This window comes from Manacus vitellinus, unplaced genomic scaffold (assembly GCF_001715985.3).
Source record: "Manacus vitellinus isolate BGI_N305 unplaced genomic scaffold, ASM171598v3 scaffold_3_pilon, whole genome shotgun sequence".
Classification (NCBI taxonomy): Eukaryota; Metazoa; Chordata; class Aves; order Passeriformes; family Pipridae; genus Manacus; species Manacus vitellinus.
Genome location: NW_021940535.1, coordinates 8,977,040 through 9,004,901, shown reverse-complemented (window position 1 = coordinate 9,004,901; position 27,862 = coordinate 8,977,040). Strand labels below are relative to the sequence as shown.

The following is a 27,862-nucleotide window of genomic DNA, read 5'->3' as shown; positions in this document are numbered from 1 at the left end:
CTACAAAGATAGGCTGAGAAAAATTGTCAGGAATGTGCAAAAATCTATTGTGAAATAAAAACAATTTAAACAATGTTATAAAAATACTCAAATGTTTTTCTTTTTCCTTTTGTTTTTTTAATTTCTCATATATGATAGTTTGTAAGTGGATGATGGCTTATTATGATGGCAAGTGCACAGCAACAAAAAGTTACACAATACGCTGATGATGTAAAAACACTCTTATTGTGTTATTGTTTGTGGCAAATAAAAGATCTTTGATGAAGAGGTCTGCAGCTTGTAAAATTGATGTGAGTTCTGGAAAATGAAAATACTACCAAAATAAGTTGTCTTTCCCTCATCAAAAAACTGTATCCACCTATTTGTAGTGCTCTTGTGGAAAACCCTCTTTGGCCACTAGCAACTGTATAACAATGACATTATGGCAGGGCAAAGGGTTAAGAGTTAGGACTTTCTGATGTACATGCCAAGATGTTTCAGTGTGGGCTGTACTCACACTAGGGATAATGGATGCCAATGCTCCAGCATATAAAAGTCTTTAAGGAGCTCCAGAACATATGATCACCCTTACAAAAAGGAAGTGAAGTAGCAGGTCAGTCAACAAGGATGCTTTTCACGTCTGTCCAAGTGCAGAAAGAAGGGATTCCCTGTATCATCAAAGAAAGTGTTATGTCAGTAATGCACAGTAACTGTACCAGGTGGGGGTAGGAGAGGCAAGCTGTGACATGCACAGTTGTTTCTGTAAACAGTACATTAACTAGTGCTTCCAAATATTTTAGTGGTGGGTTTTGTTTGGTTTATTGCATGGTAAATTAATATTTCTCTGACCAGAGTCTATTACTGGTTTAAATTCAAATAGTGTGTACATGGAGACATGAAGAAGGATACACATGTCTAAATCCTACTGAAAAAAAGGTATCCATGTGTGTCTAAAACCATATCCATGAGCCAGCACCAGAAAATATGCTGTTTTTTTAAGAATGAAATTGTCATCTTACTAAATTTGGTGGGAAGTTTCCACATATTTCAGAAGGCCCTTTATTTCTTTTTTTTGTTGTTAGAAGATAATTCATGTTTTTATTCTAGATCTCCCGCAAGATATAGATAAAAAAGGGCAAACAGAAACATATCCAATCTCTACCCATGAAAAGACCCAGAAGAAGGATGAGGCAGTTTACTTAAAAAGACCTAGATGGTGCAATGGATTGAAATAGCTTTTTTTGGAAGGAGGAAAGGAAATGGTTGTGAAAGTGATTTGCTGTAGCATACAACACGTGTTGAAAGATGGAGGCTTTGAGAATAGAGTTTACAGTTTGGATATGAACCTGGAGATTTGTTCTGCCTAGATTTTGACAATACGTGAATGGAAAAGCTCTAAATGTAGTAAATTTGAAGTGAATCACCAAAGAGGGAAGAGGGGTTAGGAAAGCGCATCCTTTTCAGTGCAAGACAGAGAAATTCAATAAATAAGGATTAGTAGAATCATATTTTTGCTATCAACAATATTCCCTCTGAAAATTAAATAGTTCTATGATGATATCTGATATTTCTGTGCTGCTTCTGGATGAAAGCTGTCAAATATGTACATAGGTTGTGACATTTAAATAAAATGGCACCACATTTAAAATGTATCCTGAGATATAGCTGAGGAAAATTGCTGTACCATTTTTCTTACTGGAAAAATAAAACACTATTTTTTAAATTAAAATCCAATGCATCAGGTGTGTCCTACTTGCAGGAAGGTCAGCTGCTGAGAACAGTGTCAATTCACCTAGATAATTTCAATCCAGTCAGAACTATCAAACACAGATAATTTTTACAGCTTGGCGTAAATAATAAATGGGTGGTTAAAAGCCCCAGAGGAGGATACATCAAATCTCATTGTCTTCTCTTTTCAGTGTGTTGTTTTGTGCAGCTGTTCAGAGCATGTAAAAACAGCTACCGTGTGGTCCTGGCTGTGTTTTACATCACTTTTGTAGCATCGGTGTAATGGACTGATCAAAGCACCAACTGGTGGAGAGGTAACGTTTGTTAGTTGAAGTGTGGACCTTTCTGTTCATCGCAAAAGCTCTTTTGAATGCTCTGTTGGATTCTTCCCATGGTTGCAGACAAGGCTGGAGAATTTGGTGGCCAAAGTCCTACAGATTTGCACACTGAATTAAGCAAACTTTACTGAAATAATTCTAATAATTGGGCTAATTGTAATTGCAGCTGGAATGAATTGACTTAAGGAGTTCCTAGCATAGACCAGATGTGCAAAATTGCCCAGAATTTATTGGTCATTAGCTAATTGTTCATAGAAAACTGAAAACATGATAAACCTGCAATTATTGGTCTTTATTCCTCGTTAATGTAAGTATCAATATCACTGACATCAGCTGATATTGGAATAGTACCCTAAAAGCCTTCTGAATTTAATTTAGTATGAAGAAATTAGAAAAGCTGCCAACAGAAATCTTATCTGGAGCCTAATTCTGCTCTGAAATACTCATGTTCTTATAACCTTAGGTATCATGTCTTTAAGGGGAAAAGGTTGTTAATTTTAGATTACTTACGCAAAGCTGGATGCTCTTTCCTTAATTGCAACCAGAACAGCAAGGTAATTGCAAACATTTTCAGGCAGGCTTGTGAAGAACATAATTTTTATTCCCTTTTAAACTTCATTGGATTCAGGGATTTCACATATGCCTGTGTTCTTCAGCTTCTAAGGGATTGGTGGGAGTACTAAGCAGAGCAAAGCTATCAGCAGTGGCTTAAATTCACTGAAGACAGTACATAGCTTCACTGGAAAATTTTCATGTGGTCTTCAAACTGAAAAAGACCAGTGAAACATCAAAGACTAGAAAACATTTTCTACTTCTGGCTATTTCTCATTTAATTCATAGAGTTCTGCCTTATTTCTGTGCAAAGGAGGCTATATGCTCAGATTCATTACATAACTGAGTTTGAAACTCATTTTATGACTCACATTTCGATGCTGACCTCTGCAGCTGCTGGGATTCTCAGTATTTAAAGAGGGAGTATGAGTCAAATGGCTTTCACTGCTAAGACGCTGTCACATTTTAATAGACTCAGGATGAAACTAATTTAATGAATGAGGATACTCTCTATGTCAAAGATTGCTTCCCGCAGTCAGATATATTACCTTACATCACCAAAGACCAACAGCGAGACCTAGTTTTACTAAGCTAAAGCATGTATTTATATGAAAATGGCAATGGAATCTAAGGTCCTTCTTGGGCAGAGAGCAAACTTCCACTAAGAGAGAGGAGGTGCATTTGCATTTATCTTAATAAATGGAAATTACCTATTGACTGCAGACATTTGTCAAGTTATCTGTGGGAAATGTCTCAGACAGTGCTAGCCCTGTGGGGTGGTTTATAGACTTCAGGGCATCTGGGCAGCTGATTCCTACCGCTGAGGTGATAAAAATGTGAGCAAATTGAAGAGCCACAACCATATAAGAACAATGTAGCATCTGTCTGTTCAGTCTGGCAGAGAGAAACTATAATGATTTCTCTTCTGTTCTCTTTTCTCTAATACTTTCTACTCAACTTTTATCATGGAATTAGAAAAAATTCCACAAACAACAGATGAACAGCATGTCAAAGATCTGTCTACTACCCTTGTGGCAGGACAAATTTATTCCTAAACTCTTCTTCATGGGTGTTTCACTAACCAAACCAGAAAACCCCCTAGGATGGGCTTACATTACATCTCCAGGCAACCTATCCCAGAGATTTCCATTGCCTTGTAACTAGAGAATTTTTTTTGCTCCTAATGTCCACCTTAAAATCCCTGCTGCAATTTATGTCCATCATGTCTTGTCCCACCCCATGCTGATGAATTTGAAGACTGGATCCATGTCTTTCTTCATTCATTTTCTCTCCAGATTAAACTGTTCTTTCATGTAATAGGCTGCATGCCCTAAACTTTTGATCATTTTTACTATTACAGGGTTTAATTTTAAATCAGTGAAAAAGTAATTCTTTGTATAAAATAATCGTGCTAGAAACTGTAAAGACTCTATCCCAATGGCTTGATGAACAGAACTTTTTAAATAAAAGTGATGATTATGGAGAATTCTTTAGAAAAATGTTTAAAGTGTTATTTAAGTTAATACATATGCATGCACAAACACAAATACACACAAATTAAAGAATTCCACACATATGAAAACCACAGGCAGTCTGCAAAGGTAGAGACCAAGTATATAAATTCAATGTTTCATATCTGACTGTTTTGAATTGTTGCCCTAGAAAGGCACGAAAATGACGGGTAAAGAAGAAAGGTTTATCTGTAACAGCTCTTAGATATATTTAAGTCTCCTAAAGCAGTTTTTCATGAGCAAAAGCACTTTGGTGGAAGGTGAAAAATGAATTCTTACAGGAATCTTACTTACGCAATCTGAAAAGAATGCTAATGGAGTTTATTTTGTCAGTGATATTTGTTGTTATCAACTGAGATGTGCCAATGTGTTTGATGGCTTTATGAATTTTCCTGGAAACATTGTTTATCCTGTAGACTTGGATAGAAATACCATAAATGTCATCCTCCTTTAGATCCTGGCTTTGCAGAGCAGTTAAGAACATATTTAATTCTGAATAAAAGCTTTAATTTCACTGCTTCTGTAAGAAACAAATATGTACATTAAACACATTTTAAAGGACTTTTGCTAAATCACAATGTTATTTTCAAATAGCTTCCTTTTCTTTAGCATTCAGTGATTCAGTGCTGTCTGATTTATTGCTTGTTACAATACATCTTTCATCTCTACCTTTCCCTCTCCTTTGTTGTTCAGATATGCACTGTTACTATAAATAATGCTGTTGGGTGAGGATGAAAAAAGAGTTGCCTCCGGAAAATATCATTGTATGTTGTCACTATGTTTGTGAAGGTTAAAGATTAATTCTTAAATAAGGTACTTAATAATGTTCACATTATATATCATATATCTTCTATTCACTAGCACTATTTTTTCCTCTTTTGCTAAGGGAAGAGGTGTTATTGAATAGTGATGGTTGCAATAGCTCTTTGAAAACACCGAAGAGGGCAGCAGTTTTAGGGTCGCAAATGTTTTTAAAGTAAAAAAAAAAACCACAAAAACTTTGAAAGTTTGGACAGTTTACTGAAGAGATGATAGGCTTGTCTTGCTTTGCTCCTGCCTATTACATTTCTGGACGGAGAACTCATCTTACTGTATGCTAATACTGCGATGCCTACTTACACCTACAGGAGGAGCTGTAAATTTTAAGTTTCTTGCAGCTGAGAATACTTAATTTGTAAACAGAGCTGGGGTTTAAGCAACACTCTGTTTCCTCTTAATTAGCTGAAGTGTTCTGTTGTTCTACTTGTTGATTTTTAAGATCTTTGCTGTAAGCACCTATCTCTTCTGGCACACTCTATATGGAACTTACCTTCCAAATCAGCGCTATCTGCTCTGCTAGCTGGGTGTCATACAGGGTGATGGAGAATAGCAGTGCAAAGCCTATGTTCTCTTGTGAGTTCATAATTGCATCAACAAAGTTGTTTTAAGACTGTACTGAGTAGGTGCTATAGATGAGCAGATGTTGGCATCAAACCCCTGATTAAGGAGACGCTGCCTTTTATGGTATTGACATCTTATGGACGGTAAAAAGGATCATCACTCACGGACAGGCAGAACTTGACAAAACAACTGCTGGTAAAGTAAGAGGTAGGATTCTCTTTTGTCAAAAGGCACTGATTTATTTGAAGTGTTGGATATCACACATATCAGGCTTAGTGTGTGTTTTCTGAATCCCAGGTAGTTCCTGCAGAACTATACCAGACCTTATAGTGTCTGTTTGAGTTTAGGAAATCGAAAGCTCATTAACTTTTTGCTCTGAACAGACAGCTGCTCAGTGAAGAGCCCTTCAGACCTTTGGCTTGTCAATTTGTACAAGGTTTGAAAACATGAAGTGGAAGACTAGGGACTTTGGGAGTGAAGGGAAGAAACTTTTCATGCGGTAGAAATCCTGTTTTTTATCTTCCTCTGTGTCAGGGTAGGATAATGAAATGTGTCTATGCAGCAGCTGGGAATACTTGAAGGTGTAGGTATGCCCATGAATATGAGACAGTGTAAAATTCAATGATATGGAAGAACTAGCTGTGCAGTAGTGTGACTAATACTGTGGTGAGCTTTATGTAATTTGTCACCTGTGTCCTTCCTCCAGTTTTCTGCTGGAACTGTGTGGGCAAGACTCAAGAAATCCATCCTGCTGCCTTCTGCATCTGTAGGGAATTTTCTTCTAGTTCCAATGGGCAGCACATAGGGCTCCTGGTGCTAGGGTCTGACTAGATGAGTGCTGTTGCTGAATTTTAAACATCAGCATAGTTAGTTTTCATTTGTCTTTTTCACAGGTTCCTGCAGTAAAACTCATGGAGTACCTGCTCTTCCTGCTGTCACTGATGCTCTGTCAAGCCTCTATTAACTTTTCAAGGCAACTCATAAAATTTTAGCTAATTTTTATATGCTGGCTTTGTCCTCAAACTTCCACCTGAGTTTGGAAACAAGCATGATGCTCACACAGAGGCAGCATCTGATTTCCGCCTTTTAAAGTCTGTACTGTGTGCTTTATTTTCAGAGAACAAGTGGAGTTGAAGTCGGTTTTGGAAAGCTATTTGGAGGTAAAAAAAGCATCACGATGCTGCAAAATGCTAGAATCTGATCAGCTGCTTGCAAGCTGCCATATCTAAGGCTTCTATCACCTGATTGTGGCAATGGGCTTCTGGGAAAGTTACTGGTTTTAGTAGCATTGATGTACTTTACAATAAAGGCAGGCCACAGAACAACTGTGGCGATTGATTTTTTAAATATAATTATGGGACAATTGAAATTTGATCTTGTCTCTTCAAGTTGGGGATCAAACTGAACTTTCACTGTGAGCTGGGGAAAAAAATTCACATTTGCTTTGGTTTCCAGGAGAAAGGTGGGTGTCAAGAGGTGTGATGATTCGTTTCAAAGTCACACTAGTCACATACAGACATTTTCCTCACTGCACAGATGTACAGGATGTACCAAGGCAAGCTTGGCAATTCACCTTTGTGAGTGGATTTGGTTTGCTCGGACCCACAAGCAAGTTCCCTGTTCCCAGAAAGTCCGTCCTGCTGCAGCTGAAACTCTGCCATCAGCAATCAAAAGCAAATGTGTTCATTAATGAGGTGTCATTATGGAGTTAAGTACATCACCAGGACATGGCCACTCTGGCAGCGCAGTCACTTCATAACCTGGCTCCACTAGCAAAGTATTGCCTTAGGTGGCTTTCACGGTTCTTCATGCTGTGAAATTAACTGTTGCTCACCTCTTTCATTTTAATTGCTGGTGTTAAATTGTTGGGTTCGCTCTTCCATTTTAAAGGCAGCAGTGAACGCACAGAAACCACTGATAGCTGAACTCATTATTTATCCACTTCATAGCATTCAGGAGGGACATTCTGTGGTTTAATGGTCTGTGCTATAAAAAAACACTTGAAAACTCAGGCACTATGTTGATGCTGCAGGTGGTGGTCAAAAACCATAACCTGTCTGCCACTAGAACTATGTCTCTAACCTCACATGACTGTGCTCCCTAAGCTGGAAAACTTGAACCTGTTAGATGACACCTAGGACTTGAGGAGAGCCCTTTTACTCTGTGAGCAAAGGAGCTGAGTAGAGGTGAGAAAGGCAGGAGGATGCTCCCCTCTACGTTATTCAGTTCTTCTTACCCATCAGCTTGGCTGATACGAGGAACAGAGGACAGGAGGAAAAATATTCTACTTCTGACCTGAGCTGAAGAGTGCTGCTCCTAAGCAATGCCACACAGCGAGGGTCTGAGCTCAACTGCAGGCAAACCACTAGGACTAAGTAAGAGGTCAATGTGGTAAAAACTTAACAGCTTTTTGCTTTCACAAGTAGCCTTCAACTTAGCAAAGAGTTGCAGATAAAATAAATGGTCAGAGAAACTACGACTTCAGCAGTTTCCTGTGGAATATTTAATTTTCTTCATTTTGCAAGTCTTGAAACAGTATAGTTTCATCTACATTTAATTAAACTAAAAAAAAACCACCTGAAGCAACAAAGCTCAAATTTTCAATTTTCAGTTTTCAGTTCACTGCACGAGCTCGCTCGCACCTCCTCTCCTCATAGCTCGTTAACATAATTTCAAAAGTAGCATAGGAGAAAAGGTATAGAAGGTGATACCCTGTCTTAGCTAGGCTAAGCTGTGGATATGCTATGATGTGATACTAGCTCATATTAAATTTTGGAAGGTACCACAAAGATTTCACTATAACTTATTTAATATAATTACTGACCTAAGACTGAGTATCTAGAGAGTCTGAGATGAATTAATAAAACATACATTCTTTTATTTTTTTCCAATTACAAAAATGGAATGAGAAATTGTACATATATATTACACTTATGTATAATTTACTGTTCAGTCTTTGAACTCTAATTTATTTGACAGCCTGGAACAGTGATTTTAAATTCACCTATGCCTAATTATTTGATCTGCTCCCTTGACTATCTTAACCTTCTTCAAACAGAAGAGATTTATCTTTGGAGCATGTTGGGATTTGAATAGAACAAGTTAGATGCTGACATGAGTCTTTTTAAGTATAGTTAAAATGCAGGACAAAGTCACACTTCCATAACTTTCAAAAAGCATTTTATTACATTAAATATTTAATCCAGGACAGCTAATCCATATTTATCTTACAGGACCATGCAGTGACTGTAAAATTGCAGGCCATCGATCCTTTCTTGAGCTCCTTGGAAGAGATCTATAATAAACATATGGGCTCAGATTGCCTTATGAAGTTCGGGCAAAAATAGTCCTTGAAGTTGAGCCATGTTTAAATAGTAGACCAGATCACCTAATACTGTGCTCTACTCCATCCAAGAGATGCTGTTCCCTGGTGTACTAACTATTTGGTGATTACTCAAGTGTGCTCATCAGAAGGAATATCACTTGCTTCTTTTGATCATACCCATGCTGCACTGCAGAACAGAGATCTTGTCCACCTGAGCAAGGGACAGAAGTGCTCATTGAAAAGGGTAGCAGAAGTTGTCAAGCCTTTAAACATCTTGCATTTTGAAACTGAAGAAATGAGACAAATGCAAAGCAAAAAATCCAGTTGGGGTCCCAGGCTTTAATAAGCAGAAGCTGTATAAGAAAGTTTGTGAAGTTCTCCAGTAGAGCCTTTGTTCTTGATTGCTTCTTTAGATCTTAATCTCAGATTGCCATTCATTGCTTCTTCCCTTCCTACCCTTCTACTTTCCTCTATCCATTCACTGTGTGTCATTTTCAGAGCAGGAAGCTCTGAAATTTGGCCTGAGCCATTTAAATTTCTACTGATTCTATATACATATGTAAGTATGTATAAATTTATGTGTAAAACTTGCCAGATATTTCATTAAAAAAGTGGCACAGTTTAAGGATTTCTGGTGTTGAACTCCTCATAAAAGGGAAGGTGTTACAAGAATAGTAAAAAAGAATTATAATTACAAGCATAATAAAAAATTATTCTTATAACATGGTCTTCACAAAAGTGCTTGTTTGTTTTGAGTAAAATTAATTACTTTGGGGTCAAATAGTTTTGACAAAAAGATTAATCATAATTTTTTGGTGTTGATGGCTTAAAATGAATATTTTTAGTCTTTTTTAAATTCACATTTGTTCAGTGAAATATCTATTTCTTTCATATCAGTGTTGGAGGGAATTCAGACATGTTGGCTGGCATTTCTATCACGAAACAAATATTGGATGATTTTTAAATTCTTTTTTTTTTCTACAACTGTCATGGATTGCTGCTTTGTAGAGAGAAAGCGAACGGCGGGGGCCAGGCACCAGCAGGTTTTCTGTGAGATGCTCTAATTTGTGTCATTCCTTAGAGAAGGTGGTGAAAGACATTTCCAGACTTTCACTCCCTGAGGCAGGGCCAGATTAGTTGGATTTTTATCCTGAGTTCTCTAAACCACCAGCTGCTAAGGTCTGTAAATAAATAAAAAACAATTGCTTGTGTGGACTCTTCAGCTTTTTGATGACAATCAAATTTCATGGAAAGAATAGTAAAACTTTTCACAAGATGATCACTGAAATGAAAAATGCTATTAGGTCTACCACTAGCCAGTCGACTTCCTAACCAGTTTCAAACCTAATTCACTTAAGCATGGGGAAAAAATGCAATGAAAAGACAGATTCTTAGTGATGTTTAAGCAGCATTTCCTCAGCTCCTAGCAGTAGATTTTCAGTTTTCAAAAGGAGACTCCCATGATTCCTTTTTTTTTTTGACATTTGAAAGCATGTTAAAACCCCTTCAGCAACTCCTATGAATAAAAATTTAAAATTATCCCTATTTTTGAAGAGAAGGACATGAAATGAGAAATCATCAAATACATTTTATTTCTGTAGAGAAATAAATCAAAAGTTCTATATGCATATGAAATTATTTTGCTCATCACCTTCCCAAAGAAGACAGTCTTTAATTAATCCTTTCTCTGAGAAAGATATTAAATCCTCATGTAATCCCCAAGGAGCAGTACATATAGTCTCAAATTTTTTGCTTGTTCATAACCACAGAAAACATTATTTCTTCCTGAAGCAAATTGTGCTACAAAAACTCTGAATGCTTCAAGTGTGGAGATGTTTTCCTTTTCTTTCATTTAATCTCTCATTGGCTTGATACATGTGGATGCATAACAATGGGTTTTTTTCTCTTCAAATTTTCTTTTTGTTCCAAAGAGAAAATTGAAGGAACACTTCAACAATTTTGATCTTTTTAAAAGTTCTGAAGACTTAGCTCTGGGCAGCAGGCATAACAAATGTCTCCCACACTGAATTCTGTCTTGTTTCTAATGACTTTAACAAATTAGTTATTGTGTTTGCTATTTCATATATTCTGCCCACACCACTCTTAGAAACACTTGAAACTTTTTGCACTCCTGCTTCCTAGATGATATTTATTATTTTATCCTCTATAGTTTTATTATAAGAACAATATTACCTGCTCCAGAAGTATGTTTGGACAAGGACTAGAAATTTCTTGCCTAACTAAAGGAGATGTTGTTTTGTCTGTATAGGCAGTAAATCATCTCTGCTTACACATATAAGCATATAATCACTAATGTGAAAAAAATTGATAGCTTACTCCCAAATGTAGTCAGCAAGCCAGATCAACAGCCCATGTGCATGGGCACAGCCTGTGAGCTGGAAAGAGTTGAGCACATTCATCTCTATGAAAATCTGGCACTGCTGGTCCATAACTTACTGCAAATGGAGCAGTTGTCCCTGGCCAGCTCGTGAGGGTTGCCTGAGTGTAATGCAACCATGAGGGTAATTATACTCCTTCTGAAAACAACAATCTATTACACATTTCTCTGAGCATTTGTATCATTATACTCACACCTACAATGGTGAGCAAAGAATCATTAGCCTAAGATATCCACATCGTTGTGTACACCTTATTGAAATGCTGATGATTTAAGAGACACAGCAGTCTATTAAAATGTGGGGACATAAAAATACTGGACTGATTGAATTGTGTGCTCATCGCCACAATTGCCTAGTTGCAATTTGCTGCCTGCTTGGTCACTAGGGGATGTGAATACTTATGGCACCTGTATCCACAGCCTTAAGTTGGTTGCTAAATTTTGCATTTTTCCTTGGACAGTCTTTTCTTTTCTGCTTTCAAGTCAGCATGTGAGTCGGTCCTGTTTCACTCCTTCTTCATTGGACTGGAACGGTAATCAAACGGTTTTATTTGTACAGAAATGGAAATGATAGCAGTCCGTTTCCACATTTGTACTGAAGATACATTTCATAATGTGATCCGAAACATCAATGCACTGCTAAAGAACTCCAGATAATATCCAAAGAAGTATGCCTAAAAATTATATTAGCAAAAGACTATGGCATTTTGGAAATGAAGTTTTGAATCACACCAGACTAATTTACATCTGTATTCTAGTCTAAAAAGAACTGGCCTGCAGAAGACTATTTTTTTGTATAAAAAATATATTTAATATATATTTTATATATTTTTTTTCTCCTGTAGGATCTTTTTAAATTATTTTTCTAACACTAAAAAAAAGAAGAAAGAAGTTGTTTTATGGCATACCAGATAGGATTTGTTGTTCTGGCCAACATATGTTATTAAACACCCTGCTTGCACTAATATGCAGTGGTACAGATCAGCATGAACAAAGGTATAAAAACTTTATCCATGTGAGCTCTCTGATGAAGCTGAGACAGTTTCTTTAGTGAGTATTTCTTCCTTTCTCTCTGGCCCCTTTTACTTTCTGCTGCCTTGCAGTCTAGTGAATTCAAAGTGCTGACACAAAGCTGCTGGTGTTTGAATAACTCATCCCTTTTGCTGCCTGAAAAAAATATATGTATGCAAAATCCTCCTTGATGGAGATGGTCTGGGACACAATTGCTTGTTATGGCCAATGTTGTCTTTTCTTCTCTCTGCACATACCAGTTCTGACCTGAGACATATTTCATGGGGGTTTTTTCTGTCTGTACACAGGTTTTCTATAAGAGAGCAGTGTGTAATGTGTATCTTTTTCTGGAAATCCTAAAAAATTGAGCTTCAATAATTGAGGAAGTTATGCTGTTCAAACTGTTCTTCAGGTGCAGTAATGATAGCAGCACAGTACATTTATTTTACTCTACCTTAGGCTTTTTTTTAAAGTAAATTGGGTGTGTGTGTATCCATGTGAAGGCAGCAGAAGCATGCCTGCTACTGCAAAAGACTTTTAGTCCAGCTCTGTGTAATTTCTTCAGCCTTTTTATAAGTTGGAATTCAACTGGCTGCTTCTATATTTAATAAATAATAACCCTGCCATGAAATTGTAATTGGCAATAAAAAGTCCTGCAATTCATCTACCCGCTTTCCACCTCCGTTGTAAATCTGTAATTCCACTCTGCTGCTCATCGCCACAAGACAGAGTGTATTCATTACTTCAGGTACAACTTCTTCCACAGAAAGGAGAACTGGGATGCAGGCACTTAAAATTCTTTCTTCCCACACTTTGGTTTATTCTCCTACCTTCCTGTGGACACAGAGTTCTTCTATTTCTTGGACCTACACCGTGGTTTGTGGGGGTTTTTTTGCCCAAGCTTTTTGTGTTGATGGATTAGACTAATTCACCTTATCACCATCTTCTCTCACTGTAGCATCTGTAGTACTATTTCACTGGAGTTTAAAGCTGGCAATATAGTCTTAGAATATGTTCTTATTTATTCTCTTTTTGCCATGTTTTGAACTTTGATTCTTTGATTTTAAACTTTACCTAGAATTGTATTTTTTTGAAACCTTCTACCCAACAGAAATTCATAGCAAAAGTTCAGTTTGCTGTGAAACGAACAGCTCACTTATTGTGTGGCTTTACCTAGCCCTGCTTTGCAAAGGAGGCTCAGCACAGTTTTAGCTCAGTGCTGATTTAATTTGTTCAGATTTAGTGTGCAAGGACCATGGTCTGCAAGGGTGCACCTTTCTTTAAATAGAGAATCAGGTCCCTGTATATAGAGAGTCTGTCAAAAATTACAGTTGAACACTCAGTTGGATACTCCAAGTGCTCTGTGTGCCCAGAGATAAATACGCAGACAGCAGCATCCAGGTGAATGAGGAATGACATCCAGAAGGGTCAGACTTGGAGTTTGTGTCACACTTTCAGAGGTTTCTTGGCCATGGTCTGAATGGAAAAGTGCAGAGGAGCAAGGAATTTAATATCTTCCCTGAATTCCAAGCCTGTGACTTAGCTATTGGATTATTCTTCATTCACTGCAGAGGAAGACAGGTTTATCGAATCTAGGAATCCTCTTCACTCTGATGGGGGAGCAACTCCTAAATCAGTAGAGTCTTGAATGGAATTGACATCTTGTGTGCAATCACCAGAGGTAGTAGACAGGGAGGTAAAGAGTGGGAGGAGAGTATGTCCCAGAACAGATATATGTGATTATCCATAAAGTGTAGCTTAAGATGGAGTAAGAATTAATATAGAATAGACTAGAATAGATTAGACTAGTTGGAAGGGGCTTCCAGTTGGAAGGGACCTACAATGATCATCTAGTCCAACAGCCTGCTAAGTTGATTTTAGTTCAACTAAACATGGGCAAAGGGAAGAAAAATGCTTTTAAGCAACCATATGAAAACTGAACATATTTATATATGTAAAAGGCATTATGTGTCAGTAGTAGCTGCTTAAAACACTGCAAGAAGTTTGGCTTGTGGGAACCTTGAAGCCAATTTGCCTCCAATGGCCTTCCTGTACTGTGTGAAACAGAACTCTGGCACTGCTGAGGCTCTGGCTTGTAGCTCAGTAGACTGTACAACGAGCTGCTGATGCCAGCTGTAGACAAAATGGGAACTAGTATCTGTGTCTGCACAGCCTCTTTGCCTCCTCTCTCAATGTACATTAGTGTTCATTGCAGTTAACTGGGACCTTAAGCAGAGGGAAGAGCAGGACAGGACAAGCATATGGCTGGTGTTTTGTTCTCTGCAGTTTCCTTGTTAATAAGCACACAGTCTGCCGGGGGATGCAGTCAGGCAGGCTGACTGCATGCCTGCCGGGTGTGCTGGGAGCTCGCCAGGGCTTACCTGAAGCCACCTTTCCCTTTTGGCAGCTTAGCTTTATTTCTGTGCTCTTTTCCCATTCCTGCTGCAGCGCTTTGAGAAGGGCAGACGGTGCCTTGGCAATCGGAAGCGAAAGATTTTGAAGGAAAAATCTTTCTGGTGGTGATGTGAGCTGTGAATTTATCCTACCTACTTACTGGCATCTCTACACATAACTACATGCCAGCACCTGATGGATGCCGTACATTTTGGCCACCTGCTCAGCTCCTTAAAAGTTAGAGTATTCCAAGTGACTATGTTGACTGCTTCAATATTTTATTGGAATGCACATTTATCAGTCATCTGTTTCAGTTCATGGTGCTTGGCTCTTTTTTTGTGGAAGCTACTTGCAATTCCAGTCACAGAACAGGGAGCAATCCTGCTCTGCAACACAATGAATGAATGGAGAATCAGGCCCTGGCAAAATATATGATAGTCTTGATATTGAGAGGAACAGAGCAAAGAGATTTGAAATCTCAAGGTGTCTGGTGGTTCCACTGACACAATACTCATATTTAGTGGCACTCCTCTACATGTTTTCTTCATCTCCTTGCTTCTTTTCAAAGGTAATTCCTTAAGGACTGCTTATTCTTCTGCAAAATTTTCTTAGCAAAACCAGATAAATGGCTGTGTATCCTTCTTGTAAAATGAACCAATCCAGATTAAGACTACAAAGAGTAATAGAGATGGGAAAAAAATCTACTTTTAAAATTTGTTTAAGTTGTATATAGAAGAGAAATTACATGCTCATATTTTATCATTTATTATTAAAGCATTCTGTGATTTCTACTACTCCAATACTTCACTATGGGTAAAATCCAGACTTTTACAAAAGATCTGATTCAAAGCTTAAATTAAGAGGAAAATTCTACTTGCTGTCAGTTTGGGGATCTCATTCAAAGCTAGATATATATTTGACAGGTCAGAGATCAGGCTGGAGCCCAGCAGAGAGCAGTTATCTCATTCTGTGATACTACTAATATTTCAAAATTATGTTTGTTCAGATTCTGGATGAAAATCAAATGCAATTTTCTCCGTAAAAGAGAAAGGCTCTTCAGCTCTAACTGCTAGTCTCTCTAACTCTAGAACCCAGAAATTCGAGGATGCAGTGGATGCAGTGGGCTCTTGGCCCCCGTGGCCCAAGGTGACCCATGCAGCACAGATAGGACAGAGTCACAACCTCAGGGTCTCTGCAGAGTGTAGCTGAAATTCACACACTCACCAAGAGAAGCCTGGGAATGGCTAAGATTGGCAGTGTTGGCATGCTGCTGTCAGACTTACAGGCAGCACGTCTTGGTCCTGCCCTTGGGATATAGATCCTGAAATAAAATACCTGGGATTGAATTTGAAACCAGCTTCTGAAATCGTGCTTTGACTCCTGAGTCTTCAAATCCTAAGTTACAGCCACTTCATTTTTGAAGGTGAAGAATGGGTGCTAGGGGTTTCTGTCAAGAAAATCTAGTGACTGCATATTTAGCTTATAAAAGATCATCACTTCAAGTCTTTGAAGATTTAGAAACTTGATGCCATCTTCACCTGGAGGGGCTAAAAAAATTGTATAAATGTGAATGCAAATGCGTTGGGGAAATAGTTACATCCTAAGTGAGGCATATATGGAGCCCTTTTCTTCACACACAGCATGACCTCCAGGAGTCCAGAAACAAGGGCTTCCCTTCTCAGCCACAGCCCAGGATCTGGGACCACATGCAGGTTTGATTTTGCTTTGAGGGCAACAATCCAGCCTGTTTGGGTATTGCCTACCCATGCTACACAGATCTGCACCCCTCTGGAGGCACAATGCCATAGGAAACCAATGTACCTGCTAGGCATCTTGTAAATTAAAGGAAAATGAACTTACATGAGACAAGACTTGTGTCATTAATGTGTCATTTCTTCTCTCCTGTGCAGTGGGAATGAGGGAACACAGCTCTACAGTCATCCTACACTGTCTGAGTCACCAGCTGAGCCCATTTGCATTATCCCATATGTTCAGCTTTTGGGGAGAAGAGTTGTGCATTGGTAAGAGCAGACTAACCTTCCTCTTCCAAAGCTGGCATATGAGGATTTGGATAAGCATGTTTTTTTACTGAAAAGCAATTAACTTGCCACTCTTTTAGAAGCAAAAGATATCTTATTCTCTTTCTTCCTGCAGTCTGATAGCATTATTTGTTCTTTGCATTTAATATGATTATGTCCAACTACTCCAGGGTGCACGAAGCTCCAAAGAGCAGAAAATTGAATATTTTTTTCAAATTACTCCCAATGTTGCCTAAATGCAGCAGAGAAATGTACTATAAAGTCTCAGTAAAAAATAATATATACTTGAGCAGAACTTTTTTCTACCCATTTCAGAGGTGTGTAATCTTTTAAACAATTAGACACATCAGAACATTTAGATTGGCTTATTTTTGGCAAGTTATCAACTTCATGCTCAACAAATACTGCCACACAATAATTTCTGTCAGTGAAGACAAAATGTGGAAATGGATAGCATAGGAGGAACCATACATTCCTGCATCATTCTTCCTCCTACTACTGGTGAATTTTGGAATGTAACATCCACCATTGCTGCAATGGCTCCTCTGCCTGCCATAGAGTGTTCACACTGTGCTGTACTAAATGACCCATCTCCACCTATTGTGTTTCACAGCTGTTGTGCAGGAAAGACCAGACTCCCTGCACGAGGACTTTCTGGTTCGAATAATCAAAATCACTAATTTTTGTCTGACCTTTAAAAACTTTGATTCATTGCTTCTCCTTTTTTTCTTTTCTCCTTTCCAGAGTTACCCACCTTCACCTATTGCATCATGTCACAGAATCACAGAATCTTCTGAGTTGGAAGAGACTCAGAAGGATCATTAAGTCCAACTCTTAAGTGAATGGCCCACACAGGGGCGTTATTAGCTCCAGGCTAACTAACAGAGCTAGTCTATCAGTCTCCTGATTTTACTTTCTGCAGTTGTACATGGTTTCTTCTTCTTGCCAGTCAGGAACATCATGCCACTATGGGGAGATACAATATAGGCATTGCAGGTTTCCCTTCATGTGTCTCCACATTGGTTTTACTGCACACAGCAGCCGTGGCAACTTCACCTTTCACTGGAACCGTTTATGCTCTTAGGTTTTCTGGTCCTTTGTTTCAAAGCTTTATTTAAGAAAATTAAATTTGAATAGCTTCTGAGACCAAGATAAAGGGAAAGACAAATGAAGAGGACTCTAAAGCAAGTTCTTTCTATTCTTCTTCCAAATAATCCATTCTTTGATACTTATGAAGCATGCTGTGGTGCAGTACAACAGTATGACTTAAAAAAAAAAAGCCATTCGAAATGTTAAGAAAGAAGAAGAATATTTTATCATATATTAGATAAAAAATTGTCTTACAATAATAATTTGAGAGCATTTTATATTAAAGCACAGAGAAGACTCGATTTCTCTCTCTGTAAAAAAGTCTCTTAAATCACTGAAAGTTCTCAAAACCTTTTCAAGGTCCCGACTGAGGAAAACAACAAAGTCAGTTACAGGAATCAATCAGCTATTCCTTCACCATAGAGGAATTGCTAGGATTTGATCTTGCCTTTTTTAAGTTTTTGAAATACAGAAGTATTTTATTTCACCGTTCATTTCAGAGTTTGTTTATTCTCAGCATGGGGAGTAGGGTGGGGAACTAACAATCAACACCAAATTTCAGAGAGATGGCATGACTTTGTAGTGGTTTTAAAACAAAGTGTTGTGTTCTGGAGAATTACCTTAATTCTGGATGTGGTACAACAGACAGCCCATGGCTTCAAAATCTGTGGCTAAACAGCATTTCAGCAAAACCAGATGTCAACAAACCATGGCAGTGACAGTGACTGAGAAATACTCAAGGGCAGAAAAGCTAATAGTGATGGAAAACCTGAATTAGCCCTGTGTAGACTGGAGAGCACTGGAGCAGGGCCCGGTATAGCCTTTTGCAGCACCATAAGCACTACTTAGATCAAGTAGCTGGCAAAGCCACAAGAGAAGTCACTCTTGGTTAGTCCTGAGAGCTGCACATGATCTGGCATATGATGTAGTTACTGAAAAGCCTCTTAGTGCTGATAATATGATTGAGCTTAAAAGCTCAAGGAATGGGAGCACAAAAAACAACCAAACCCAAAAGTTCAGTGTAATAAATTTTAACTGCAGCAAAGAGAAATCTGTAAGTATAAGAAAGCAAGGTAAGAAGAAGGAAGAAGAGTCAAAAAAAAGGTTACTGTGTTTTCAAGAAGTTTGGACACTACCTAAATAATTCTTATCAGAGTTTCAAAATCAACCTGTACAATCAGTCAGAACAAACTTCAAAAAAATGTTCCCCTCTCTTTCCTATAATATATAAATGAACACTTTCCCAGTGGTTTTAAGCAAAACATGGTGGTTCTACAACATTTTTTTTATCTGATCACATTCCAACCTATGAAACATCGACTGTTGTTAAATATTAAGCACTGGTGCATATGGATCCCTTCTCATCCTGACTGGTACTGATCATCTGTATTGGTCTAGACTGATTCCCTCCTCTGAATGACTCCAGCACCTTCTGGAGAGGTCTGAATACTGCTCAGACACTCAGAGGTTTCTCCAGTCCATAGAACAGCCTGGTCCAAAGCTCCGGGTCTAGACATGTCCCAACTTGGGAGGGTTCAGATTCAAAACTTAGACCTTGGAATTTCACTGCTTGTGCCCCCATGCCCTGCTGTTACTGGCCCTGGGAGCTGGAGGGCCCTTTTTTAGTGACCCGTCTCTTGTTGCTTATGTAGATGGGGCACAGTCCCACCTGGATCAGGAGCATGGATGCTATGTGGAGACCCCTGCTCCAGCAGCTGGAAAGAGGGTGTGCTGTGCTGGCAAGAGAGAGGATTTTAAAGATTCCTGATCTCTCCTGTGGCCATCTTTGCTTACATAAGCACAGGACTGGGTTTTACCAAGAGCAGGTAAGAGGAAATTGAGTTGGTGGGGTATGGCTGTGAAATGTATCACGTTCTGCTTAGGGTTGCATTGCCATTGAGGCAGAGAATCTTCACAAAGCTGAACAAGTTCTGGATTTACAAGTGACTCTCATCTGCCATCTTGGTGTAAACCTGAGGTAACGTCACTAGAGATAGGTAAAAACATCTGAATAAACAGAGGGTAGGTGAGATCAGAGCCCAGAAAATCCACAAGTAGAAAGATAATTGATTACCTTGTTCTGAAGAGCCCTTGAGCCTCTAAGTGACACTAGCAGTCTGTAGGAGCCATGCCTTCCCAGACAGGCTCTCCATATGGTGAAGAAAGCCCTGCCTTTCCTGGGTGTGTAGCACACTCAAGCTCTTTGCAAAGGTGAGTGAGAGGCCTATTTATGAAGTCAGGGAGACATTGACATGGAAGTTGTGATAGCTTAAGCCTACAAACTTAATAGGGTTTTGCTAATACAGGAGAGAGTGTTGGTGCTTGTGTATGGATATATTGTAATACTGCAGGTAATCAAAATCATAGTGAGCTGAGCCAGGGTAAGTAAGCAAATCTGCTGAGTGGAATACCCAGGCTCCTGGGCTTAATGCAGGGAGCAGGTCCATGCTTTTACAGGTGTGCCTGACTCCAGAGCTAACAACTTGGTGTGCAAGGCAATCCAGAGTCGACAAAGCACATGGCTGGGACCATGTGTGCTGGCTTTTGTACTGGCTGCTGCTACTGGAAAGAGCATGTGGATAGCTGTCGTCAGAGTTGTACCAAAGGAAAGCTCAAAACGATGCCAGCTTGGCTTTGTTGTTTTTTTTTTCTATCACTCAGCTGCACTGAAGCCTGACACCTCTGGTAGCCAGTAGTGGAGCAGTGAGAAGCTGGTTTTGTGCTGCGCTTTTACGGGAGAAGCCTGGCTGCATTAACTCTTACTACAACAAGCACCTAGACAACTCGCACAAAACCCAGTGATGGAGGTCAGCTCCACAGAAGCCAGCAGCAGCTCCCAGGGAGGCACCGGCTGGCTGGATCTTACCCTTGTCACCTGTACTGAAACGGTGACTTTCACTGAAGTGGTGAGAGAAGAGGAGTGGGGATCCTTTTACTATTCCTTTAAGGTATTCTTTTAAGGCGTGCATTACTTTTCTCACATGCTTGCAGCTTTGGTGCATTTTCAGCAATTGTGTGGGGAGGCAACTAGGATTACTGAACTTTTTTTGCCCAGATATCGGTGTTTTTTTACCCTGCAAAGACAGCCAACAACATGTGTGAGGCATTTACTGAAAAGCAAAGTACTTGTAGGAATTGGAGAATGTGTCTTAGCCAATTGTATCCCCTCCCAAGAGAGGACAGTACTGTTTTTTTGTAGAGGTATTGTAATTATACATGCATCTTTAATCAAAAGCTTGTATGATTTTAACACATTTTTATGTAATTTCTTATAGGCATCGTCATGACATAAGGGATTTCTTTTCAATTTTCCAGCTGTAACAAACGTTGCACACAAGTGAGAGGGGGGTTTTTTGTTGGTTTTGATTGTTTGTTTGGGCTTGGGTTTTTGTTTGGTTTGGGTTTTTGTGGTTTTTTATTTGTTTGTTTATTTGTTTTTACCATGAGGGACAGCTTCTAATTAGTTGGTTTGTTTGTTTTTAACTTGAGAAGGGGATGTAGTCTCTTAAAGGTTGTTGTTAAGAATGCACCAGATGAGTCATTCAGTAGTGAATGCTGCCGAGTGGCATGGGAAGTATGTTCATTCGTCTCCAAAACCAACCATCACCCTGGCAATATGTGAATGTAGGAAAAAGATTAAAGAGGTACTGAAATTTGTCTTTCCTTAAGATTTCTATGCCCATTGCTGTTGCTTAATTTCATGCTGATTGCCATGTCTCCCTTTACTGTTGTGGCATGTTGTACAAGTTAAGTTCAAGTTATTAAAAAGTCTGACAAGGAGTACCCTGTTGTTCCTTCTGGAGCTCAGGACCAAAGAGATCAATTTCAACTGGAAAGATGCAGGCACTTACATCATTTCACAACATGTGAGGTAAAAGGGGATATATTCAAAAGCAATTTTTACAGCTGTGAGATTGGTAGAGCTCAGACACAATGCTGGTGGAATCAGTGGAATTACTGCAGGTTTCCACCCCTCATAAAGAAAGAGATGATCTCTGGTTCTATTCTTAATTAATGAGGGCATCTTTTAACATGCTGCTGATACATTTTTTTATTGTTAAGATAGTACTTTCCTATTTAGGATTTCAGGGTAGAAAATTCTTTTTTTTTCCTTTTTTTTTTCCCCTTCTCCGTGTTAGACTCCTAAAATGCTTTTGAAAAAAATATCAGAAGTGACAAGCAAAATACTTTTAATAAATTTCTCTTTATCTCCTTTCTTCTTTTCACAGTTAGGGCTGTAAATCTGAGCAATGTCATGGGAGAAGTATTTTATAATGGTAAAAGTGACAATTAATTTCATTATTAGAAAGTCCCCAGGCAGAAAAATGCTTGTTAATCGGAGAGATTGAGTAAATTACAATAATTAGGAAACCATGGATAGTCATGCATGCTCACCCACTGCTAAAGGAAACTTGGTTCTGTTAGATGAGAGCTTCTCATTAGATTTGCACTCCTCTGCCAGATGCCTGGCTCTCGCATATATAGCATGAACTTTGCAAGGAGATTCACTGATTTCACATCAATTACGAGCTGTTGATAGGCATGGAAATATTTTGACTCTGGAGATGAGTGACAGCTGGTGCAGCTGCAGGAAAGGAAGGAGAGAACACCTGCTCTGATGACTAGAGTGCAGGGAAGACGGGGCTCCCTGCCAGCAGTTTCAGTGCTCTGGAAAAGCTCACGTGTGGAAGGTATGGCTGGTACCTGTTGACTCGGTTGGCTGTCCTCCACCAGCTCTGCCCATGTTGTGGCTGTGCCCTTCTCCCCTCCAGCAAGCCAAATAGCGTCTCCTTCCTCTTCGCAAGGGTCTGGTTAAGCAGCTAAAGCAATATAAGTTTCAGTTTGGAACAGGCTGTATGAATTTGAAAAACAGAGTTCTATGTTCGAAATGTAGCCACAAATAGGGTTTTGCCCTTTTATTGGGTTTTTCAAACACACTGTAGCCTCTAGATAGCTGTAAAAGCAGCTAGATGAGCGGCCACCACACAGATTGATCTCAGAGCTTGTGTGCCAGGGTGCAGACAGGGCAAACAAGCTATTTCTTCTCAGATAATGCAGGTGTAATGTATCTTATCAAAGCAGTCAGAGGAAAACATGATCTAACCTAATATATGGAGACCGGGGAGTGACACTCACCCAGTACCTGTGTTAATGACTTTTCAACAGTTTAATCCAATGACAGCTTTGCAGGATACCTCACATGCTGCTCAGACTATGGGAGCATGCGCTGCTTTTTTCTTTTCCTCCCATGCTTCAAAAGGACAACCTGTACCCACCTAAGGTACTGTCTGTATTATACTGTGGTGGCAACGTGACAAAAGTAAAATAATGTGCCTTAGTGCCAGAAAGTCTTGTTACAGGCTGACCTGTGAGTGCTTCACTTTCGGAAGCATTGGAGTTTCTGTCTATTCCTCTGCTTAACAATTAAATCCTGCACTGTTTCAGATTACAGAGTGTTTTGGCAGTTCAGTCCTATTTTTTTTTTTTTGGGGGGTGGGGCTAAAGAATGCAGCATTTCCTTCACTTGGAGGAACGCACATTTTCTTCTGGTGGTCCTTACTGTAGAAGGGCCAGCTGCTCACCAAGGCTCTGCTAACAAAGTCTGTTTTGGGGCCATGTGGGCTCCCTAGGGTGGTTCTCAGCATGCAGAGTTGCAGCTTTTGGGGCAGGACTATGTGTACCCATGCATGACTCACCATCAAAGATGAGCTGGTGCTTCCATGGCAAAGGCACTGCCTCATCCCCACGAACATTCAGGTCTTGCTGCTGTGTTATGACAAATGGTCCCCCTGAAAGCCCAGATGCCTTTCCAAGAAGCATCCAGGTAGGTTACTGTCTTAAACCACAAGGAGTTCTGTTGTCTGTTTCAGCACCTAATTCAGAACAGATGTGCAAATTGGTATTAATTACAGCTTCAACCTTCCAGGCCAAAGGAGTGTTCATTACATCCCTTTACAATCTCCTCCACATGTGTTTAATCCACGTGTAAAAGAGCCCTAAGTGAGTGTCAACTGCCCCCTGCCAAATGCAGTAGTCTAGAAGGAACAGAGGTCATCTGAACACCTATGGCCTTTTTCCACTTTACTCTATAAGCCTGACAAGATACAAACCAGAAACCTGTCTGGGGAGAAGCTGAAATCTCAGAATAGGTTTGCCCCAGTTGTCCACAGAGTTGGAAGGCTTTGTCAGGGCTGGAGGAAGCAGCTCCTCTTGCCAAGTACTCACCACCCCAGAAGCTTCCCCAATGGTAGGAGAGGATTGAGTAGGGATCATCTCTCTTTTAAGAGGTCTGCTGAGAAATGGGATGCCCTACTTTTATGCAGTAGAGTAAAGGTTAGAGTGCTCAAAAGGAGAAAATTCACAGTCGCTATTACTTTCTTGGTGGCACTGTGTTTCCACCATCATCTCCTGCCTCCCAGCAGAGTGGGCTGACTTCCATCAGGTAGTTAATTTTCTTATTTTGTTTTCTGCTGCACAGAGCTGAATCCTCCCCTGAGCAGCAGGACACAAAGGTTTTGTTGTTTACACCCACAGTCGCTAGGAGCCCCAATGCTCTCCTTTGCCAAGTGGGAATCCTAGCCACTGGTCCACACGTTGACACCCCCTCACTCTGGGCCCATGAGCCCTGGTCATGAGCTCAGCCTCACCACAGCAATGACGCTGCAGTGTTAGAGCTCTCAGGAGGAACTATGTGCATATCAAAAGCACAACAGATTATTTTAAACGTTTAGTGTAAATTCCCAGTTTGTTTCAGGAAGGACTGTTTGATTCTCTGCCTGAAAATATCCTCTCCCTACACTGTAGCATTCCCTGTACCTACATGTTTAAGCCCATGTAGCTCAGATATTAAACAGGACATCACAGCCTAGATTGAGTTAGGACAAATCTAGGAGCATGTGCTGCTTATCCATGGAATCTCTTTACAAAGGGCCTACCATCTCCAGCAAAGACCCGAGGAGACCAACATGACAGGTTGTGTAGGACTATCAGGTACCATGGATTTGGCCCCAGGTGTCCTCAGAGCCTGTTTAAGTCAGAGTCTGGTGTCCTTATCCTTTCATCCAAATGCAGGAGTTGCTTTATCTCCTGGAAAGCATTTGCTTATCCTATTGTTCATTCTGATTTTCAAGTAATATACAGAGCATCCCATGCTTGAATACATAATAGGAAAATAATAATGGGTGCTGTCAAATTTCTGGAGTTATCTCTGCAAATGCAATCACACATTTTATAAAATAGACATATCAAATAACTCAGAGGTAACTTTGCAATCTTTCAGTGTGGGGAAAGGAGGAGAATTAAGTTTACACAAATAAGGTGTCAGGAACTCCTGAACACAGCCTCTGTAATATGCCATAATGACTTGCTATTCCTGAGATGCTGAGCTGAGAATGTAATAGCTGGTCTCCTTGTGAAACTGCTGCTGCAGTGCTGTTGGCCAGGCTGGCTTCATCTAGCAGCTTAAGTGCAACACAGAAAGGATCTGGCAATATGACATCCCAACTGGGAGCTGCGCTGAGCCAACTAATTTGGGCAGTTTTGTACTAGCAACCCTCATACTACTGTCTCTATGGTCCACACAGCCACATGATTTGCATCTGTCTGCCTCTCCTATATAAATATGCCTGGAAAGTAATATATTTTACATTTTTCGAGATGTTTTACTTGTACAAGTTAGGCATACTTAATAATTTTACTCTTTTTTGTGATTAGGAAAAACAGCATTTCACAGTTTTAAATATGGCTGTCAAAGTTATACAATTATGGATGGACCATTGAGTGACCTAATATTATCTCTTCACACTGAAAATTCCTACAAAGAAAATAGTAAAAATATATCTTTCCTGATGACATTTAAATCAGGAATATCTGTTTATCTAATTCTGTGGAAGTTTCCTAGAGTGCAATGGGTAATAACTGGACAGAACTGTCCCCATTTATTAGTCATGTTGTACCAAAACACAGCAGAATGGTAAATATGAACTATCTGCTAGTAGAATTGAATTATTAACATTTGTTACTGACTGTCACAGCCACATCTATGCAGAAATCTGGGGCAGGGTGCAGGCTTGTTCAGCTGTTATTTGAGTTTGGAAAGATCACAGCAATTATCATGTATTCAATGTTGTGGTCTGAAAGGACCCTGCCTCATCTGTGACAGTAAAGTCACAGCTAAGAAATAAGTTTTTTTAAAAATGGGGGTTCAGAAAACAAATAGATACATCTTTGCTAGATTTCAAAAGAAGAGAAAGTTATCTTAACATAATTACATGTTTCCATGAGAGAGTGTCCTGATTTAGTGAACAGACTTTCTCAGCTTGTCCATTTCCATAAGTCTAAAAGGAGGACAATGTTATAGATCTTTCCTCTGTATAACACATTAACATTCACAGACTGTGAGTGCAATACCATATAGACACAAGCTCATTCAAAACTCCTTCTCAAGTTCAACAGAATAGAAAAAAATCAGCTTGGGTTCCTTCCAGTTGTGCCCTTCTCCAAGCCATAAAGACCCCTTGGGAAGTGACTGTTGCCAGCACCTCTGATGTGTTGTGAAGGCTTTGTTTGGTAATGCATCTCATGATTTCCAGAATGTCCCATAACCTTGTGCTGGGAGGATAACACAGGCAGTCAGTTAGAAAGCATTTCAGTAAAGCAGCTTCTGTGCAGGAGATATGAGAACTATCAGGCATGACTGGTGACACTGAAATGGGAAAGCAGGAGTCCCAGAGTCAAACCTAGGGCTGAACTTGTTTTTATGCACTTTGAATCAGGCTCCATTCCAGGCCACACTAATTAAAAAAAATAATCAGCTCCTAGAGGCCTTGTTGCCTTCCAAATGTGTTCCTCTGAAATCCAATTGCAGTAGAAGTAGTTTCAAAGACAAAATATAAAACTTAGCTTTAAACTTTCCCTTTTCCCAGTCTTTCTTATCTTCACACGAGTTTTCTCAGAGCTTTTAAGTGTCAATCAAATTGCTTTCCTAAAATTTTCAGGAACATCTTGTGTGAACTCTGTGTAGAAACATATTCTCAGTTTTTTCTTGCTAGCTGGAGGACATCCTTCTGAAACATGTTTGTATCACAGGGGTGGACAGTACAACTTCTGCTGCTTGTAACAATGAGGGCATAAGATTTCAGTGTCCTTCTCAGTTGTTTGAGCATGTTTCTTTCTTACTGGGACGCCTCTCAGCAAATGAATCAAAAAATGATTCAGCCATTTTTTCGGCTTTTCTTGAGCAATAGGGGATGGCTTAAATTAATCATCTGAATCTTTACATTTAGGTCATTAGTATTTCCTGCATGAAGCTGGCTTCTAGCCCAAGTATGCCATTTGCTGAGCCTCTTTTTGCAAGACATTTAGTGCCCCTTATTTTTTCCTTATTGACAATCAGAATTGCTGTCTACAACTAAAGTATATGTAATGCACCTACGGCTTATCCGCAAGCATATTACTGTTATGTTGTGGGATTCTTCACAACACAACTTGTGTAGAAAGTTTCAAAACAAGAAGAAATAAGGATGTCTTCATTTGGCAGTTTAATCGAGTTCGTTCTTTTTTATGTACTAAAAAACCTTTATTTTGTAGGTGGTAAGAATAACAAGAGTCATGACCCCTTCAGTGTCATCACACTTCACTTCTGAGAGCCCACTGTTTAAGCTGGTCAACACCTGGCAGGCCTCCAAATAAGCATAAGAATAATACTATCTTATCCTTTAAAGTTCTTTTCCTAAGACTTCTCTGTTTGTACCATTTCCATGCCAGTAGCCTTTAGACACCTACTTTTTACTTGCAGAGTGAACTTTAATTCACATAAAGATTCACACAAAGCCATGAGTTGTTCATGTTTCTGTGATACAATAAATAACATAATGACTTGCGCAAAGTACTCATCTGATTACGTCTGTATAAGTACCTTCTAGTTTTAAGAATATTCCTTAAGAAAATAGGTCAGATGCATACTTATGTGTGTGCATGATAATTCAGGTTGGGAAAGACTTCTAGAGGTCACCTGTGCCAACCACTCGAAAGCAAATTCAAAGTATGCCGGATTTCTCAGGGCAGTGCCCATTGAAGTTTTGGATATCTCCAGGGGTGGAGAGCCTGCAGCCTTTCTG

The 27,862-nt window shown here is 39.4% G+C and overlaps 1 protein-coding gene across 2 annotated transcripts in view; it reads left to right on the top strand.

Annotated features, from left to right (window-relative positions):
• The first annotated feature begins 20,489 nt into the window (after positions 1-20,489).
• NPSR1 (neuropeptide S receptor 1) overlaps positions 20,490-27,862 on the top strand; it is a 56,212-nt gene continuing 48,839 nt past the window's right edge. For both annotated transcript variants that reach the window (XM_008921093.3, XM_018075226.2), the window contains exon 1: positions 20,490-20,692. In XM_008921093.3, coding sequence (XP_008919341.2) covers positions 20,546-20,692 — 147 coding nt within the window. In that variant the 5' untranslated portion in view covers positions 20,490-20,545. The remainder of the gene's footprint in view (positions 20,693-27,862) is intronic.